The sequence below is a fragment of the Rhinichthys klamathensis genome, unplaced genomic scaffold (assembly GCF_029890125.1).
Source record: "Rhinichthys klamathensis goyatoka isolate OS25496 unplaced genomic scaffold, OSU_Roscu_1.1 h1tg000781l_1, whole genome shotgun sequence".
NCBI classification, from domain to species: domain Eukaryota; kingdom Metazoa; phylum Chordata; class Actinopteri; order Cypriniformes; family Leuciscidae; genus Rhinichthys; species Rhinichthys klamathensis.
The window spans coordinates 479,157-500,860 of NW_026607178.1; the positions used below are offsets into that span (position 1 = coordinate 479,157).

General features: G+C 40.8%; 1 protein-coding gene across 1 annotated transcript; it reads right to left on the minus strand.

Annotated features, from left to right (window-relative positions):
* Positions 1–348: 348 nt before the first annotated feature.
* On the minus strand, positions 349–21,103 carry LOC130077811 (uncharacterized). Its single transcript, XM_056243148.1, has 10 exons — positions 21,013–21,103; positions 20,560–20,907; positions 1,713–1,811; positions 1,566–1,622; positions 1,428–1,493; positions 1,159–1,188; positions 919–981; positions 771–830; positions 622–681; positions 349–508 (listed from the first exon to the last, which is right to left on the minus strand). Exons 1-10 carry the CDS (start codon positions 21,065–21,067, stop codon positions 447–449), a joined length of 900 nt encoding a protein of 299 aa, XP_056099123.1. The 5' UTR covers positions 21,068–21,103; the 3' UTR covers positions 349–446.
* Positions 21,104–21,704: the final 601 nt, after the last annotated feature.

The window sequence follows — 21,704 nt, forward strand, 5'->3', positions numbered from 1 at the left end:
TACATTTTGTTTGCAACACCAGGTTAGATGAAATTTGATTTATGATTTGAAAAGAGAGATATTTTTATGACTGATTATGTTCAGAAAACGAATGAGCTCAGTTAAGATATCCAACAGTGTATCTATTAGTCTAACAGGATGGAACATATTGCAACTCATAGAAATGTGAAGATCACTTTTTATGACAAACAATCCTCACCTATATGTTTTCTGAACAACTGATACTAAAATGCACCAACTGCTGTCTGTATTATGCAAAACAAGGGAGGTAGCAGGATAATATATTAGAAGCATTAGTTTTTCATCATGTCACAACATTGTTTTAATAAAATAAACGATTTCCATTAATCAATGTTAAACATCAGCATTTATTGAGATATTGAACTGTTTGCATTGATTGAAATGAACAATTAAACAGACTGAAACGAGGATTCTGTGGAACTGGATTATGTCATCTGACTTCTAATCACAGCAGTGTCCGTATATATTGGATTTTTAAACTGAAAATCTGCCAAAGAAAATCAAGAAAATGACAATTAAGATAGTTTAGTTTAAAAAAGTGCCATATAATACACCTTGTTTCATTCAAGTGACATTTTAAACCGAACAATGAACAATTACGTTTTTGTTTTTTCCGTTTTTTACCAGCATTGCCTGGAATGGAGAGCTCTTCCTGGTTGACTGAAATATTTCAAACAGATATTTGGGTTATTTCCATTCTTAGCACATATATAGCTAATCTGTTTTTCCAAACACAAACATTGTCTTACCATAGTATGGTTTTGCATCTGAAGGATGACTTGCAGTTGGATCAGGAACGGCTCTAAAAGCTGTTTTTTGTTGTTGTTGTTTTTTTATTAGATTTGTATAACTGTATCTTAGATTTATCAAGTAATAATAAATAAATCGACAAGTCACCTCTCTGAGGATGTTGCCCCTGCTGCACAGCAGGACTTCGATTTGGAGCAGGTACATCATTTTCTTGACATGAAAAAATTGTTGATATCAATGAAAAAATACATTTATATCATTTTACCTAAAATCATAATGAAAAAATAAATCATTTGAAACAAACTTAAAAAAAAAGAAAGCTAATGTAATCTTACAGTTTGCACAAGTTTGTCACTAGTGAACGGTGAAAAGAAGAGAAACACACACCATAAACAGTTGTGAAACCCCGTCTCAGACCTTCAGAAATAGGATCAAGACAAACATGTTTATTAGTATTGGATTGTATTATATTTCTGTCCCCACCCCAGGCAGTGTTAAAACCCCAGTCTAGATAAACGAACATCAAGCCAAGTGGGAAACAAATTATGCTAGACCTTATCTCATAATGCAATGCCATTCATGGATTTTTAAGTGTATACCTTGTGTGTTGCAGAACCACTGGCTTGTAAGTAGAGCATTTAAGTGATGTTTCTTACCTCTGTTGTTTTTGTTTCTCTGCTCACTTCTTTCTGTATTCTGTGTTTCCTCGGGGGGGTTATTACCTAAGAGTCAATTGGTTTTCAAAAATGCCAATAAACTCCACAGAATGTCATTTACTGAACGTCTCTGCTCACCTTCACTCTGAACTCCATTACCAGGATTAGATTTGGATGATCTATTTGTGGGCTTTGCTGTCCAAAAGAAGAGAATACTTTTAAACAGAGCTGATATTGTAACATTAGTTTGTGTAAATACAAGAATTATAAGGAACCATTGCTCACCACAATATTTTGAAAACAGACTTAATCCAATAAAAAGGAGAATAAACAATCCAGCTCCAGCAGCAAAGTAGAACCAGGGATTTAACTCATCAGGTCTTCCTACATGGACAATTACAGCCTATTAGAGGATTTCAGCAAAATGCAAACAGTATGAAGTTCATGAAACACAAAATATAAGGGATTAAAAAAATCAAAGCATTGTTGTGGCCGGTAATTAATTACTTGTAAAAATGCAAACACTAAAAAAAATAAAATAATAAACATTTAAATTAATATTTTGATAAAATGCGCTTATTGTGTATATACATGTCTTTTAAATAGCTGCATGTAATTACAGCTGTAAATAATTTCTGTAATTACATAATTACACTGTTGATCCTTCCTTTACCCCTTAACCCACACATAAACCGACCCATACCACCAAACCTGTCCCTAACATTATCCGTACCCCACCTCAATAGGATGAACACAATAAGTACATAACAATGCTAGTAGTAAATTAAAGATATATAAACAGAGCAATTCCAATAGGGTCCTCTCACCATCGGTGCTCGGGCCCTAATAAAGTGTGACCAAAAACCCCCAACAAAGACTGTAAAAAGGACAAAGTAAAAACCTAATATCAATTTACATAAAAATATGTTTTTTGTTAATTAAAACTAAATGACCAGAATTATGGTGAAAAACTGTAAAAGGACAGAGGTGACTGCATGACACATGTAGCACATTTGAAGTAAGCATCTTAAGATTCTTTACAGAATACAAGAAAAATACAAATCATTACAGAAGGGATCAAGTCAAGAAGAAATCAAAAGTAATCAAAATTATATTAAACTGACTTTAAATATCGAGCTGAATCTCATATAATTGCTTAAATTATTTCGATAAGTTAAAGTAATGTAAAAACATGAGCTGCATTGCCATTGACTTACTGACTATATAATTTTTTACAGTGATATATTTTATGTAAATATTTTTGTCCTTCTTAGTTTTGTTATCAGTGATGTACATTGTGGTTTTCCGTTATTTAGTTAATATGTATTGCATTATTTTAGCATCAAGTGGTTTGCCCTGCATGTGTTTTGTGTTGGCCATGTTTTATGAACAACCCACTTGCATTGAACTCTGATTCATCATGGACGTGGCTCTTATGGTAGTCATCAGTTAATTTTAGTGTAAAAAAAAGATGTATTTCAAGTGGATTGGTAAATTAACATTATAACACTTAATGAAAGACACTGTTTTAAGTTATAAATATACAGGCACCAATAGGCCATCCTGTAATGAAATATTGTTTCCACCATATGTTTCAGTGAATTTCTGGCAACATGCTTTTTTTTCTTTTACTATAATGTTTGTTTGTTTTTTACAGAGTAAAAACACATGTGATAACTGTTCTACATTGAGATACTTGTGACAACGTCCCCCAGTCACAATAAGCTCCATTATTACATATTTCAAAGGACTGAACTTACTCTCAACTGAAGGCTCTGATTCTAGGATTTCCACTCTCCAGCGTTCACCGCTCCGCTCACAAAAGTACGGGCCGATATCTGAAGGCTTCAGGTCATGGATGAGGACAGAGAAGTTTCCTTCTTTGAACAGAAGGGGAAAAACACTCACTCGCCCTTCTGCCCTACCAAAGTAGATACTGCCATTACTCATGATCCTTAGAAGAGTAGCTCCATTGGAATTGTGGGTCCATTTCACAGTGTCTGTTTTATTGTCAAGGCTTATATTAAAGTGACATGGGAGAAAGACTTCAGATTTCAGAGAGGCGCTGATGGTGACCTCTGTCCATCCTGTGTTCCAGCGGTCCAGAGCTAAAATGGAGGGGCAGCGAAATATAACTGATTCAGTATATCACACAGTCACACATTTTCATCTCTTAAGAGCTGATTCCTATCAAAAATTGTTCTATATATTATTCTTTTGTACCATTATTGATAATATTAATACGTAATATTAGCCTATGCTACATCATATTCGATAATAAATACTGGTATTTTGAACCTACCATGTGAAGACAAAGCACCAAAAAATATCCAAAGATGTTTAATGTACATGATGCATGTCATTCAAGATGTCAAAGTTTGCAAGACCAAGTCAGAGATAGAGATGATAGAGAAAGTGTAGGCTGATGTCCTTCACATGTTATTTCCTGTAAGTTCACACACACAGCCTCTTTTCATGTGGCGGTTTAGAGCTGCAAATTCACAGCCCAAGTTACTTGACATTTAGGCTGTTTTCTGTTTTTTTACTGTCAGATTAGTGGTGTAACTAAGACCAAACAGTGAAAAATGTGTTTTGTAACAGATTTGATGACATTAAAGGCTGAGGGTATATAGATTTTCTTTTTGCATTATTGTGTTTTGAGGCTGCAAACGCCAGGCTACTTGCCTGGTTTCCATTTCTACTACCACATCCTGTAGCAAAGTCAAAGTAAGATCAACTTCTTAGTTAGATGGATGCCCTGTTGCAAAACTAATGAGTATGGTATAACAGAGATGATTCTTGTTCAACTCATTCACAAATCCTTTAATCACTGACATCACTGATGTCATAGGCTAGTTTATACTTACCGACTGAAATTACATCTTGTTGGATAACTGCTACAATCTCAGCCTGAATTTGCATAAAGGTATTGCAAATTATTTCATTTAGACCATCCTTATAAACACAAAAATAATTCCTTGATTTTAAACAATAACGTTTGCTTGTCACATCAAAATGAACAAAGTAAACAGTTATTTTACTTAAATGAAGATTGTGCGCCAGCCACAAGAGCAGGTGTTTGCATGTATTGCCTATTGCAAGCTAGTTTATTTTAAGATCCGCTTGCAACAACCACGACATGAGTATGTGAAAGTGTTTCCTCTAAATGACCTTAAAAATAACACTGGAGGTCTAAATCATAATTTTAGTTTTTTTTCCTTGTTCCCTTTCTTTATAGTATGCTTCACTATATTGCAAGTTCATAAATCAAGTTTTATAGCAAGCTGTTTTAACATTTAATCCCTAAAATGTAGGTTTTCATGCAACTAGGCCTACTTACTTTTTAGCTACCGGTATATCCATTACATTAGGTAAAGTAGTACTTATTGAAATGAAATGAACTCATTTAATAATTGATAATCTTTACAACAGAACTGAATCAACACTGAGCCGACTTCAGCTGAACAATACACTATTTTCTTTAAGAGCTGTTGTACAGTTGAAATGAACTCTGCATCACTGAATCATTTTCCTGTTATCACTGTAAAGATGCTTTGAAACTATCTGTATTTTATAAAGCGCTATATAAATAAAGGTGACTTGACTTTAGTGTAGGCTACCATTTTAAAGATATTCATTAGATAGCCTACTGCTTATTAGATACTGATCGAATAGTGACTATTTAATTATACATTACTAAATTATTAAAAAAAAATATATATATATAACTTATTTTTAGGTAAGCCAACTAACTTTTCAAACCAAAGATATGAAGGTAAATCAGTAGCTAAACTCGAGAGCACGTAGATGTGAATTTGAGAACTTGTACAATAAATATTCGTACTTGTATGTGAACATTTACACTCACAGCTCCAATGTGAAAACCTGTAAAATAAAAATCTGAAGTTGAATGTTGAGATTTGCACTCGCAGACTATAGTCACAAACCTGTATTCTGAATTTGAAGCTGCAGACAAGCAGTCACAAATGTGTATAATGCCATTCACAGAAATACAATGACAGTCACAAACATGTAAAATATATTTGCACTTCTTCTAACATTCAAATTCGCAGTACAACCTCAAATTGGCACTTGCAACTTCTCAAATCTGTCACTGCAAGTTCAAATTTCGCGCTTTGACTTTTGCTACTTTTTTCGCGATATATGAGGTGCAAAACTGATTTGTGCACTTGTAACTCAGTGGCGGTGAGAGCGGAAGGGGGGCGGGAGCGGGGGTGTTCGAAGGAGCCGTTTTATTGGTTGGCGCCTAGCCAATGAAATGGGACTTCTATTGCAGTCACGAAACCCGCCTCCTCGTGGATGTTCTGAAACGCTAACATGGCTTAATGCATTAGACTGATTTAAAAGACATAAATGATATAATCAAACTTAGTGATATTAACACCATACTAATAATGCATACTACAGAAAAGCAGATGAGCACAGAACATGACGAAAGAAAGCAAATTTGTGTTCAGTGCAAATAAACCAGCTGCCTTTGTTTTATTAATAATGTAAAACAATTTTTTATATATATATATATATATATATATATATATATATATATATAACTGTTGGTCCATTAAGCATCATTGAGCGTTTTCTTGGTTTTCTATGAGAGGAAATGCTTAACGTACAATTAAACAAGTTTTTATGGTGTTTCCTGTGTTTGGTCTTTTAATACCACTGTCTTAAGTTAACGTGTTGCGTTCATATTCTGTGCTAATCTGCTTTTCTGTAGTATGCATTATTGTGTTTACTAAGTTTGATAATATCATTTATGTCTTTTAAATCAGTCTAATGCATTAAGCCATGTTAGTGGTTCAGAACATCCACGAGGAGGCGGGCTTCGTGACATCATCGCGTACAATAGAAGTCCCATTTCATTGGCTAGGCGCCAACCAATAAAACGGCTCCTTCGAACACCCCCCCGCTCCCGCCCCCCTTCCGCTCTCACCGCCACTGAGTTACAAGTGCACAAATCAGTTTTGCACCTCATATATCGCGAAAAGAGTAGCAAAAGTCAAGGCGCAAAATTTGAACTTGCAGTGACAGATTTGAGAAGTTGCAAGTGCCAATTTGAGGTTGTACTGCGAATTTGAATGTTAGAAGAAGTGCAAATATATTTTACATGTTTGTGACTGTCATTGTATTTCTGTGAATGGCATTTTACACATTTGTGACTGCTTGTCCGCAGCTTCAGATTCAGAATACAGGTTTGTGACTATAGTCTGCTAGTGCAAATCTCAGCGTTCAAGTTCAGATTTTTATTTTACAGGTTTTCACATCGGAGCTGTGAGTGTAAATGTTTGCGTACACGTACGAATATTTATTGTACAAGTTCTCAAATTCACATCTACGTGCTCTCGAGTTTAGCTACTGATTTACCTTCATAAAAGATATCCTGATATATACTTAATATAGGCACTTTTTTAAACTGACATTTCGACTCAGTGTGTAAATAATTTGTTTAATATTAACAAAGAGTATGAAGTTTTTATTTCGGATATAAAGTCTACGTTAACGACCAGAATGTCATAGGCCTACGTTCTTTAATGAACCAACAACAAATAAGAGAGAGAGAGAGAGAGAGAGAGAGAGAGAGAGAGAGAGAGAGAGAGAGAGAGAGAGAGAGAGAGAGAGAGAGAGAGATGAGACAGGAAATGGAATGAGAAGAGAGAAGAAAGAAGGTAACATTATGTCAGATGTTGCTGAATAAATTCTTAGAAAATGCAAAATAGAACATTTTCTTTAATTATTTAAACTTAATTTTCTACCTCATGTAGTGACTGTTTAGATATGCCTATCCTAATTTACATGATTTCCTTTTAAAGCTTGAAGCTAAAAGCTTTAGCGTCACCTACTGGACAGAAAGAATAGTCAAGCAATATCCATGTGAAACCTCAGCCTGTTTTTACCTCAGCATGTTTTCTTTTTAGCGATATCCTAATCAAAATTCCTTATTTTTGTACCTAATGAAGTAATGCAGATAATGAATGTCGACATGCTTCTCTGTCAGTCAGTAGCAGTAGGCTACCAGTAGGCTACGCGTCCTCAGAACTATTCAGGTAAAGTGGGATGATTGCAACGAGATTTTGCCCGAAATATTAACATAAACCATTACTTTAATAGATGTGATAGAAAATTTGGTAATCTTATTCCTAAAATGTCAACTATTCGGCTATGTCTTAACCTTTACGATCACAGCTGAACATTCAAATCTGCGTTGGCGCTGCCGCTGCTGGTCCAGAGAGAGCAGCGCAACAGTTATCATTTATGAAAGCACTTCATCAAACAAACAGTATTTTCATTTTTCAACCACATAAAATTATTTCTGTCTTACAATAATTGAAAAGATCACAGAAGTACAGGGATAAAAGTTTTTATTTCAGATATAAAGTATACGTTAACGACCAGAATGTCCAAGTGACGGTTAAAAAATGTATTTGACATTGAAATAGTTCAGCAAGAGATTCAAAAACGCTGATTCATCCAGTAATGAAACAAGTTAAGTCTTTATGAGTGATTAATTGTATCATTCATTTAAACAGATTTAAATAAATCATTCAAATTATTATTTTTTAAATAGATTTTAAATAGATTAAATAGGCATCGCCTTCAGTATGAGCTTTTCTTTCTGTCAGGCAGAATAAGAGTCACGAGTGTGGCACTGACAAATGCACTTTAATAAAACAATGTCTTAAACCACCACTCACTGTTAACTATGCACAATATTTGAAGCAGAAATATGTTGCTGTCACATAACGCGTGCTGCTGCGACTTGCAAGCGACCCCAGTAATGTGAGCCACAGTAGGCCTACATATGACAGATTATTTTAGCATGATGTATTTCCCATTGATAAATACAGTGCAAATAGTTCCATCTCTTTGGATAAAAGGGAAGTGGAAATAAACATAATAATAGGCTGAACTGTAACATGATAATATGTTCATAACATTTACCACTCTTGTCTTTTATTTACATCAAAAGGTGTGTGTGTGTGACACATGTACGTATAGGCCTAAATAATTTTGAAAATTGGTTAGAAATAAAGTTTATATTTATAAATGTAAGCATGTGTAGCCTACTCAGTTCACATGAAAAGATTGAGACAGAAAAGAGAGAAGCTAGAATCAGTGAACGTACTTACAAAATTAGCAGGGTTTGGGATTAATTAAAATCATGTCAGTTGAAGAGCACGGCCGTCTTACTAATAGTATATTTGGTAATAAAAAGTTGTTGGTTTTTTTATTGTGTTTTCATTAAAAATATAGGCCTATCATAACAACTTATAAAGATCAAAATCTACAGAAGACATTAACAAATAACACTGGTGTTGTCATAAGTTAAACATCTCTCTATCCAAAACTAATTTCTCCTTGGGGAGACAAATAAAGATACTTTGACTTTGACTTTGATAAGTTAATCAGTGGGAAAATGTCCTCACTGGCATAACCCTATAGGCCTACTTAATGTTGGCTACATGTTACAGTAAATTAAATTAAGTTGGCCCAACTTAATAATTAATATTTAGAATAAAACAATTACCAAAATTGAGTTGGCCCAACTCAATTTAGATTGTTTAAAAATTAAGTTGGCCCAACTCAATAATTAAAATTTAGAATTAAAATTTTCCAAAATTGAGTTGGCCCAACTCAATTAAAAGTTTCCAAAATTAAGTTGGCCCAACTCAATAATTAATATTTAGAATTGACAATGTCCTAAATTGAGTTGACCCAACTCAATAATTAATATTTAGAATTAAAACTTACCAAAATTGAGTTGGCCCAACTCAATTTAAATTGTTAAAAATTAAGTTGGCCCAACTCAATAATTAATATTTAGAATTAAAAATTTCCAAAATTGAGTTAGCCCAACTCAGTTTAAATTGTTCAAAATTAAGTTGGCTCAACTCAATAATTAATATTTAGAATTTAAATTTTCTAAAATTAAGTTGGCCCAACTCAATTTAAATTTAGTTGACCCAACTCAATTTAAATTAAGTTGACCCAACTCAATAATTAACATTTAGAATGAACATTTTCCAAAATTGAGTTGGCCCAACTCAATTTAAATTTTCCAAAATTAAGTTAGCCAAACTCAATAATTAATATTTAGAATTAAAGTTTTCCAAAATTGAGTTGGCCCAACTCAATTAAAATTTTCCCAAATTAAGTTGGCCCAACTCAATAATTAATATTTAGAATAAAAAAAAAACCAAAATTGAGTTAGCCCAACTCAATTTAAATTGTTCAAAATTAAGTTGGCCCAACTCAATAATTAATATTTAGAATTAAAATTTTCCAAAATTGAGTTGGCCCAACTCAATTTAAGTTTTCCAAAATTAAGTTGGGCAAACTCAATAATTAATATTTAGAATTAAATTTGTCCAAAATTGAGTTGGCCCAACTCAATTTAAATTGTTCAAAATGTCAAACATCTATGTCTACATAGTCTAACATCAAAATATTAATATCTTCTGTAGATTTTGATCTTTATAAGTTGTTATGATAGTTATATTTTTAATGAAAACACAACTTTTTATTACCAAATATACTATTAATAAGACGGGTGACCCAAAATACCCATATTATAACAAATAAATAAAAGATATTTGGAAATTGCCCTTTAAAATGAAGACTCAGTTTGTGGTCAACCGTTTACTATTATTTTATTGAAAACAATAAAACAAAGACAAAGTCACTTATATTAAACACATTTTTATTTTTATGTTAACAGAAGTTATCTTGCCCCTTTAATGGCCCCCGCCTTTATCCTGTCAATCATCTGTCTCATTCTCGCGGGTCGCGGCTAAGATTACAGTTTCAGTCAAATTTTATTTCACCATCATCGGTACCCACCCTCAGCCGATTGGCATAATTACACTATTTGCAATGACCATCCCATGTCCAAAACGGAGCTTATACTGTCTAAAAGAAAAGTTGTGACTGCTGACTGAACACTGGTCTGTGCCTCACCCGCTCTGCGCTGTCTAGCGCAGCACCACACAGATTTAACTCCGCACAGCTAAATAAAACAGGCTGGTGGCAGACTAATATTTAAAATTTCTGATGTAAATATTTCTGTGAAACGCGTTAAGTTGCACAGAAGAAAGCCCAATCTAGGACCTGCCCTGTACAGTTTAAGAAGCGGTAGTAGAGGACTATTATTTTTTTTATGTTATTTTTTAAATTACAATAGTGAAAACATACATCTTTTAGAAATTTAAAACATTTCCAACAATGTATATATTAAACAAGTAAACTCATTCGTGCACAATCATAGCACAAAAATGGAAAGAGCTAAACAAAGAAGAAAAAAAGGGGGGAAAAAGAAACAGCAAACAGATATTAATCATGGTACATAAACTATCTCTATATTTCTTCAAAAAAGAAGTACATTTTCTATTAACAATTATTCTTAGTGATTTGATTAAATATTTTACTTCACATAAGAAATCTTTAAAAGTAGGAATTTTCTTAAGAAACCTTTGTTTGTGAATGTAAAAGTTTACCACAAGGATAAGATAGTTACCAGTAGATTCTAAGGATTTGTTTGGGTTTTCAAAAAGACAAATTACATCCTTAATCGGTAGATTACCATTGAGGACTATTATTTTGTTGAACAGACGACTGATGACGTCACATGCTCAGATTTACTTGACCAATCAGTGGAAGGGGGCGTCTCATGACCGCCCACATGTGGAAAACGATTTTTGAAGTAATGTATTCGTTTTTTGCCTGTGAACTAAAAAACGAAAAATCAAGCCGAAATCTCGGTTTTTTTGAAAAAAAAAAGAATAAAGGTGCCGTTTTCTCATTTCTGCTTATTTCATTTCTAATTGGAAATCAAATGATCGGATGATACACGGACCAGGTCGGAGATCAACTCATTAACTACTCTTTAAAGGGGTCATATAATGCCGTTAATTTGATTCTTTAGGCCTAAATGAAAAGTTTGTAATATACTTTAATTAAAAATTCTCATTAGTATTGTAAGAAAACACTAATTCTACCTGGTCAAAAACGTCTCGGTTACATATGGTAACCCTCGTTCCCTGAGGGAGGGAACGGAGACGTAGGTAAGACTGACCAATAGGAATCTCGCTAGAGAGGCCAATCCACTTCGAGTGAAACTAAAACAAGCCAATGCACATTGGCATGCAATCATTTGCATCAGCTGCGCGTCCTCGTCAGCGCGGGTATTTAACAGCAGCTGTTATGATTGCACACTAGTTTTTTGCTGAGGAGCCAAACCTGAAAAAGCTGGCCGCCCCAGCGGGCGGCAGCAGATGTGGCGACGGGACCTACGTCTCCGTTCCCTCCCTCAGGGAACGAGGGTTACCATATGTAACCGAGACGTTCCCTATCGGTCAGTCACTACAACGTAGGTCAGACTGACCAATAGGAATCCCTACCAAAGCGCCACAGCTGCTGCACCCCATCCAGCGCCCCATGCAAGCCTCTACACCTTCTTGCCTAGAAGGAGGATAGGAGGAGGCTACACACAGAGTGTATCTGTCACTGTGGTTCCGTAATAACCCATACAGTGAGATTATTGGATAACACTGGGAAAGCGTGCCCTTCAGTTAGGAAGGAGGACGCTGCGGAAGCCACTTACTTCAAGGAGTTATGTGGGGAATACATACGGACTAGCCCGAAGGCTGTACTACATATGAGATAGTGGGTGACTTAGCCCAAGGGAAAGACACGGGCTTCCGTTAGGAGCAGCCGTGGAAAATATACACATATGGGATCCCCGTAGAGTCACACATATGGAACCCAGCCCAGATCCGGTTCTCAAGGATTCAGCGGATAAAGGCCTGGCACCTGGACGCTCCGCCATGTCCGGGCCGAGGGGTTTTTGGAGGACTCAACAGGTTTTTCACTCTGGAGCAATAAGGGTGCACAGTAGGGTGCAGCAAGCCGACAGAGCCGGGGCTCTCGGTGCTTCTACCCGTTTAGGGTGAGAACACGGGAGGAGACCGGCTCTACACGTAGGCTATAATATCTAGCGAACGTGTTAGGTGTCGCCCAGCCCGCAGCTCTACAGATATCTGTTAGCGAGGAGCCACGTGCCAGCGCCCAGGAGGATGCAACGCCTCTCGTGGAGTGTGCATGCAACCTGAGCGGGCAGGGCACGCCTTGAGCTTGGTAAGCCAAGGCGATGGCATCCACTATCCAGTGGGCCATCCTCTGCTTGGAGACAGCCTTTCCCCTCTGCTGGCCTCCGTAACAGACAAAGAGCTGGTCTGAGGTCCTGATGCTTTGAGTTCTGTCCACGTACATACGCAGAGCGCGAACGGGACAGAGCAAAGCCAGGGCTGGGTCTGCCTCCTCCAAAGGCAGCGCTTGCAGGTTCACTACCTGGTCTTTGAAGGGAATGGTAGGAACCTTGGGCACATAGCCAGGCCGGGGTCTTAGTACCACATGGTTGTCACCCGGCCCGAACTCTAGGCACGATTCGTCGACCGAAAATGCGTGCAGGTCTCCTACCCTCTTGACAGAGGCCAGTGCAACCAGTAGCAAAGTCTTCATGGAAAGAAGCTTTAAGTCTACTGACTGCAGAGGCTCAAAGGGAACATCCTGAAGTGCTCGAAGCACCAGGGAAAGATCCCAAGAGGGTATGGAGGGGGGTCGAGGAGGATTTAATCGTCTCGTCCCCCTAAGAAACCTGACGACCAGGTCGTGCTTCCCCACTCTTTTGCCATCTATGTGGTCGTGATAAGCTGAAATAGCGGCAGCATGTACTTTGAGGGTGGAGGGAGACAGCCTTCGCTCCAACCCTCGCTACAAGAAGGAAAGCACAGACCCTATCGAACATCTTCGGGGGTCTTCTCGGCGAGAAGAACACCACTCGACGAACAGGTTCCACTTCAGGGCGTAAACACGTCTCGTGGACGGCGCCCGTGCTGAAGTGATGGTGTTAAGTACCTCAGGGGTAAGTCACCTAGAACCTCCGCGTCCCGTCCAGGGACCAGACATGGAGTTTCCAGAGGTCTGGACGCGGGTGCCATAGGGTGCCCCGTCTCTGAGTCAGAAGATCCTTCCTCAGAGGAATGGGCCAGGGAGGGACTGTCCCAAGGAGCATGAGTTCTGGGAACCAAGTCCGGGTGGGCCAATAGGGAGCCACCAGAAGGACCTGCTCCTCGTCCTCCCTGACTTTGCACAGTGTCTGTGCAAGTAGGCTCACTGGGGGAAACGCATATTTGCGGAGGCCCCGGGGCCAGCTGTGTGCCAGTGCGTCCGTGCCGAGTGTTCCCTCGGTCAGGGAGTAAAACAGCTGGCAGCGGGAGGTCTCTGAAGAGGCAAACAGGTCTACCTGAGCCTCTCCGAACTCTCTCCAGATCAGCTGAACCACCTGGGGGTGGAGTCGCCATTCTCCCGGAAGCACAGCTCGTGATAGCTCGTCGGCCACACGGTTGAGCACACCGGGGACATACATGGCTCGAAGCGACCTCAGATGCTTCTGACTCCAGAGGAGGAGATGGCGGGCGAGTTGCGACATGCGACGGGAGCGTAGACCACCTTGTCGGTTGATGTACGCAATGGTCGCTGTGTTGTCCGTACGGACCAGTACGTCCCTGCCCTGTAGCGGCCTTTTCAAGCGGCTCAGAGCGAGATGTACTGCTAGCAACTCGAGGCAATTGATGTGCCAATGCAGTTGGGGAGCCGTCCACACCCCTGACACTGCATGCCCATTGTACGTGGCGCCCCAGCCGGTGGCGGAGGCATCTGTGAATACCACAGCATGCCTGAAGACCTGTTCCAAGGGGACTCCTGCCCGAAGGAACGAGAGGTCTGACCACGGGCTGAAGGTCTGGCGGCAGGCCGGTGTGATTGCCACCCGGTGAGTGCCGTGATGCCACGCCCATCTCGGGACTCGGCCGTGAAGCCAGTGCTGAAGCGGTCTCATATGAAGCAAGCCGAGCGGAGTTACCGCTGCTGCCGCTGCCATATGCCCCAGGAGCCTCTGAAAATATTTCAGTGGGACCGCCGTCCTGCCTTTGAACGTGTTCAAGCAGTTCAGCACCGACTGAGCGCGCTGCTCTGTGAGGCGCGCTGTCTGTGCGACCGAATCCAACTCCATACCGAGAAAAGAGATCCTCTGCACAGGAGCGAGTTTGCTCTTTTCCCAGTTGACCTGAAGGCCCAACTGGCTGAGGTGCGTGAGCACGAGGTCCCTGTGTTCGCATAACTGATCTCGAGAGTGTGCTAGTATAAGCCAGTCGTCAAGATAGTTGAGGAGGCGAACGCCCTGTTCTCTCATGGGAACAAGGGCCCCCTCCGTGACTTTCGTGAAGACACGGGGAGACAGGGACAGCCCGAAGGGCAGGACCTTGTACTGATATGCTCGACCCTCGAACGCAAAGCGCAGAAACGGCCTGTGTCGAGGAAGAATCGAGACATGAAAGTACGCGTCCTTCAGGTCGATCGCTGCAAACCAATCTTGGGGACGGATGCATCCGAAAATGCGTCTCTGCGTGAGCATTTTGAACGGTAGCTTGTGGAGGCTCCGATTCAAAACTCGCAGATCCAAGATTGGTCGTAACCCACCACCTTTCTTGGGTACAATGAAGTAGGGACTGTAATGCCCTGACCTCATATCGGCTGGAGGGACCGGCTCTATCGCGTCCTTCGCCAGTAGGACTGCGATCTCCGCACGCAAGACATGGACATCGGCTGCTCTCACTGTAGTGGAGTGGATGGCCCGAAACTTGGGGGGACGCCGGGCGAACTGAATCGCATAGCCGAGCCTGATGGCCCGAATGAGCCAGCGAGACGGACTGGGGAGCGCTAACCAGGCTCTCAGAGACCGTGCAAGCGGGACCAAAGGGACGGTAGGCGTACCCGGAGTGGGGCAGCGAGGTGGAACACAGGGACGCGGCTCGGGAGGCTCTCTCTGGGAGGCGGCCCGTAGCGGGGTCTGTGTGTGCTGTGCAGCACTTACCTGGTTCCACAAGGCAGGAGGTGCAGGAGGCGGCTCGGTGGCGTTCTCGAACTGCACACTGCTGCTCACTGGCGACAGAGGAGGCGGATGAGAGTGGTGAGGATTCTGTCCCCCCACTGCTCTCCAGGTCCTCTTCGGACCCAGAGATGGTAGAAACTGCTCTTTTATTGAAAATTTGGGTACCGCTGGTTTTAAGGCCAGCGGCGGAACATAAACAAAACGAAACAAAGGATTTTCCACCCGGCCCTCTTCCGGGGGAGGGAGCGATGCGGTCATCGTCTCCTGGAGAGCAGTCCCCTCCATCTCTGGGTCGCCCGTCCTGGGGCCGCTTACCTCTGGCTTTGCCACCCTTCTTGGCGGGGGCCTGGACGGGCGGGGCGGCCTGCCTGCGACTGGCTCCACGGCGCCGTTTAGGTGGAGGCTGCTGCTGCAGCGCGGGAGCAGGGGCAGACGCAGGAGGACGCCCCCGGCGACGAGCAGACTGAGGAGCCGCAGGCGGTGGGTTGGAGGCAGCAGCTGACCGCCGCGGCAGGATATGCTTGATGGGCTCAGTCTGCTTTTGTACAGCCGAGAACTGCTGGGCGAAGTTCTCGACCGCGTCGCCGAAGAGGCCGGTCTGGGACACGGGGGAGTTGAGGAACCGGAGCTTCTCAGCCTCCCTCATGTCTGCCAGACACAGCCAGAGATGGCGCTCCTGGACCACCAAGGTGGACATCGCACGACCCACTGACCGCGCGGTGACCTTCGTCGCATTAAGCGCGAGGTCCGTTGCGGCACGAAGTTCCTGGAGAACTTGTGGATCATGACCACCCTCGTGCAGGTCCTTCAGTGCCTTGGCCTGATGGACCTGCAGCAACGCCATGGCGTGGATGGCAGAGGCAGCTTCCCCACAGGCCTTGTAAGCCTCGTCGAATAGGTCCGACGAGTACCTACAGGCCCGGGAAGGAAGACACGGTTCTCCGCGCCGAGTGGAGTTAGGGCACAGCTGCATAGCAACGGCCCGTTCCACTGGCGGGATGCGCGTGTATCCCTTAGCTGCCCCGCCATCAAGGGTGGTGAGGGAGGAGGAGCCACCGGAACGGTTTCTGGCAGTAAAAGGTGCCTTCCACATTCCCGTAAGCTCCTCATGCACTTCCGGGAAGAAAGGCACTGGGGTGGGTTGCTGAGAACCAGCGCGCGCCACCCCGAGATACCAATCGTCCAACCTCGAGGGTTCGGGACACGGTGGAGGATTCCACACGAGCCCGACCCCGTTGGCGGCCCGGGAAAGCATAGCCATCATCTCCGGGTCCGTCTCAGGCACCGCTGGCACCCCCGAAGGAGGCAGCAGTGCCGAGTCGTCGTCCGCAGAGAGGTCTGACCCACCCTCCGATGCAGCGATCGACATCTGGTCTTCACTGGGAGCCCCAAAGGAGACAACCGGTACACACCTCGAGGATGGTCCAGCTCTCTCCAATGGAGGCTCAACTGGCTGCGGAGCATGAGAGGGGTGAGGGCTCCTAGGGGGTTGGTTCCCCGAAGGAGACGCGCTCACCGTGATCCTCAGGTCACCCGAGCCACCGCCCGAAGCAACCCTCTGAGGAGGATTGGATCGAGGCAGAGGCACGGGGACTCAGCCCCTTTGCAGGAACAAGAGTCTCGACCGTAGCTCCGCGATGGTCATCTTCCCACAATGGGTACATGACTCATCCACAAACGCTGCCTCAGCGTGTTTAATGCCCAGACACACGAGGCAGCGCTTGTGACCATCCTGTGAGCCCAGGTAACGACCGCATCCAGAAACACACAGATAGAAAGACATCTTTAAAAAGACGCTCTCTATCTGTGTAAGCTCTTTTAGGGACTACTCTCACTGGTGCTGAAGCACGCAGGGGAACAGTCACTGCGAACACAGACGGGAATGTGCACCCGTCTGTGCGCTGTCTCTCTCTCTCACTGGCAGGTCTTACTGGCTGTGAGAACAGCCTTTGAGCGCTGAACTGCGCACCTTACCAGCTGTTAAAACAGCTTTTTTGAATTTGCTCAAAAAAAAAAAAAAAAGACTGCTCGCGCTGCCGTGCTGTAACGCCCGCACCAGATAAGGAGAGATCCAACGAAGGCTTGCCAAGTTTTCACACTCTGTAGAATTACCATGAAGCGTTTGGCTCCGAAGCAAAAAGCTAGTGTCCAATCATAACAGATGCTGTTAAAAACCCGTGCTGACGAGGACGCGCAGCTGATGCAAATGATTGCATGCCAATGTGCATTGGCTTGTTTTAGTTTCACTCAAAGTGGATTGGCCTCTCTAGCAAGATTCCTATTGGTCAGTCTGACCTACGTTGCAGTGACTGACCGATAGGGAACAGCTGTTTTCAGCACGCCGTTTCAGTGCATATGCCTTTAAATGATAATGAGCTTTGCTCACTCCGGCCCTCTGTTCTGTGGGGCGTTTTGAAAAAAAAAACAGCTTTAAACTGATCCTCGTTTATAAAGCAGTCTGGTGAGAAATGATTCGCGCAAAGATGAAAGCATTGACGTTGCTCGTGGGGAATATTCCCTTCGAAAACAAAACTCACAAAACTGACAAATGTTTTTAAAAGTATTGTTTGACCTGTTACATTCTGCATGCACCACATATGCAGATTACACAGGTAATTACAAGCAGAGATTCTGTTGAATGAAGAGTTTGTGCAACACAAAATTCATAAATCTTGATCAAGAAAAAAAAATGTTTGAAGGAAACATGAAATATGTTTAATGTAATTATAGTTTATAGAATATTTTATATTTAAATACACCTGAAAGGTCAGAAAAAAAATCCAGCCCTGCGTATATTAAACGTAAATTTAGCTTACTGTCATGCTTCACTACAGTATCACTACAGACAATATGACAAAAACAGTCTTTAATCCAATGATCCCCAACAAGAATACTCAAAAGAAATAGCATAAAACGTAAAACTCAGATGACACACAATGAACAGAGGAAACAATAAGGGTTTAAATACTAAGGAATACAATAAGGAATAATGAGTGGAGACCAACAGGTGAATGTAACTAGTAACTAAGGGAACTAACTAGAGATTAATCAATACTAAACTGAACTGCAAACACAATAGACAAACATGTTGGAACAAAAAGGCAACCAAACTAAACCTAACACCTCACCTACACATTTTTTTCACAGCTTCCCCCGACTAGAGTTTAAAATAACCTAAGAATAAACAACCTTTTTCAGAAATTGTTGACAAAGATTACTAAAATATAGAGAAGTTGACACATTTAATATACAGGCTAAATATCGTACACCCGAACAGTGTTCTTGTTTGTTTGCATTTAAATGATTTGTGCACTGCACTTGCACAAAAGAAAAGTTCATTTGCACATCAATTTACATGATTGATAATCTATAATAGGGAATCATGTTTTTATTTCCCAGTGTTGCCAGCATTTCAACATGACATCATGACTTTGCAGTTTTATGCCTGGTTCATTGACTGAAACAATCTTATAGGTTATTCTCTGCTGATAGAAACAGTTTTCCCAACAGACATTATATATTACCATATACTGTTGTTATGGTAGAGTCCTTTGGATCTGGAGTTCTGAATGCTGATAAAAAAATATATATACATTTTAGCTTGCTTAATTAGCATAATTCAGCTCAATAGTGTGGTGCAGGTATGACGTCACTTTCTAGGCCAACGGGCAGTTAGCATCACACTGGTTCTCTCGACAAAAACCAAATAGGATTTTCCCATAGGCTTTTGGATTATCGCTAAAAACAAGCTCAGTGATCAACAAAAGTTTATGATACTTGCCCGTTTTGTCCATCAAGATAATTATCACAGATGGACACAACTTTTATGAATTTTGAACCCTAAATGCAGTCGCCAGAAGTGAAAAGCTAAAGGTAGGCTATAAACGAACTACACCACGGTCCCACAAATTCAATGTCACCATCACTAAGCTTCCGACAACTCTTTCCATTTTTATCTAAAAAAAATTTCCCTGAACGTTTGAGTTAGGATAGTTTGTAAGAGCACAATTACAACCATAACGATGCTGTAAATGCAGACTGAGCTTAACTTTTCGGCGTGATGACGTTTAATCTCCTTGACAGCCTCTAGTCCCATTTAGCCACTTTTTAGCTACCGCCTTTTTCAAGACACGTGACGTACCAGCTTAAAAAAAAATCACTAGTGGGGTAATACTGATGTATTTTATGTCGTAGAATAAAACGTGAAAGTGTCTTGAGCTTGTGTTCACCACAGACCTTATTTCAACCATTTAACCAAAACCCCATTTAAAAAAAACATCGACTTCGGGAAGATGGAACCGGAAGTGCTAAAATGCTAATTCGCTTCGGCATTTTGGCCTACAAAGTGATGTCATACCTGCACCACACTATTTAATTATAGCCCATCAATACTCTGTTGGATTTTGACTTGAAGAATCATGTTCTTGAAAAACAAAAGAGTATGACATCATTATATATACAACATTGATATAGGCTATCAACAGGAATTTCACATTGCATTATCAGCTTTTTTCAAACCACATTAGCAGCAATTGAAAACGTACTTGGAAACTGTAATTTAATGTAAATTAAATACGAATTTCTTTGGTAATCTTTTATCATATTTTGTATAAACATACAGTATCAACTGGCATAAGTGCCATTAATAAATCTATCAATCCGTTCTTCAGAAAAACAAACAAACCAAGATCTTAAAATCTCATTCAAATAATTTTTACTGAACTTACCTTCATCGTGTTCTTCATTAATAGAGCAAGATTTGGATGATCTCATACATTTCATACAACGGTTATTTAGGCCTGAATATTGTTTTACAAACAAATAAATTGGAGTCAGTTCATCAATTCTCTAAGTAAATACTAATTCATTGAATTTTTACTTTGGATAATGAATGAAAAGTATAATGCTCACCAGTGAGATTAAATACAATAAAATGAAGAGTGACAAGTCCAGCTCCAGCAAAAAAAAAAACCCAGGAGTTATGATAAGAGTTCAACTCCACAGTTTCTGTGCCACAAATAGAAATGTTATGTTATATAAATGTAAAATGATCCATTTCATAATAATTATAATATTTATCTTGAATAAATTGTTATCCTCACACCATTTTGTGATTCCTCTAAATGAATTTGAAAGACTTTCCCATGCAGGGACTGAACTTACTCTCAACTGGAGGCTCTGATTCTAGGATTTCCACTCTCCAGCGTTCACCGCTCCCCTCACAAAAGTACGGGCCGATATCTGAAGGCTCCAGATCATGGATGAGGATGGTGAAGTTTCCTTCTTTGAACAGAAGGGGAAAAACACTCACTCGTCCTTCTGTCCTACCAAAGTAGATACTGCCATTACTCATGATCCTTAGAAGAGTAGCTCCACTGGAATTGTGGGTCCATTTCACAGTGTCTGTTTTAGTGTCAAGGCTTCTATTAAAGTGACATGGGAGAAAGACTTCAGATTTCAGAGAGGCGCTGATGGTGACCTCTGTCCATCCTGTGTTCCAGCAGTCCAGACCTGAACAGTGGAAGAGCATCAAACTGTGACTGATCAAACTTTTCATCTCTCACAGGTAAAGCTATAGATATGGAGATTGAAGAAATAGTTTTATCTATAACTTACCATTTGAAGACACCAGAGCAGTAAAAAATATCCAAAGCTGTGAAATGTATGCCATATTTGTCAAGCAAGATGTCTTTGGAAGTCACCAAGCACTAATGGAAGCCTGATTCAAAGAACCTTAGTCACTTGATATTTCCGGTATAAGCACACACACACACACACACACACACACACACACACACACTGCTTGTGCTTTTCACACTATATGTGACCAATCTAGGTGTGATGTCTCAGCCCAGCTGCAAAAGAAGTATGTTTATTTGTTATTATTGGTATAACCATTTTTCTGGTTGTAAAACAAGTGTGAACAGCACAAAATTATTGATTACGGAGCCCCGCACATGACATCCAAGAAAAATGAGTAAATCGTTCGTACTATTTACTCATTCGTTCCATCATGTGAACGATTTACTAATTAGTTTCCTCGATTTATAAAGCGTGCGCACCATTTTGCAAATCCAGGGAACCCAGATAGTATCAGAAATACTAGCCATTTAAATACTGTAATAACAAAGTTATTATACCAATAATAACTAATAAACATATTTATCCTTTTTTTCGCATGGGCCACTTGCAGTCTCTTTTTCCAAACTCTCAGTCTGAAGTCTTTTGCATTTTACAACGGTGAATCTCTAGTTGCAACGCTATCTCACGACCAATTCGTACAAGTTCGTACGAGTGATTAAAAGGTG

What these genes read in the sequence shown, in the direction of transcription:
- LOC130077811 (XM_056243148.1), bottom strand. Translation starts at nt 21,067, where the DNA reads ATGGCATACATTTCACAGCTTTGGATATTTTTTACTGCTCTGGTGTCT. An exon ending in ATCAGAGCCTCCAGTTGAGA is followed by an intron (nt 1,812 to 20,559) that starts GTAAGTTCAGTC and finishes TTGTCCATGTAG; the next exon opens with GAAGACCTGATGAGTTAAAT. An exon ending in GGGTTTCACAACTGTTTATG is followed by an intron (nt 982 to 1,158) that starts GTGTGTGTTTCT and finishes TTTCATGTCAAG; the next exon opens with AAAATGATGTACCTGCTCCA.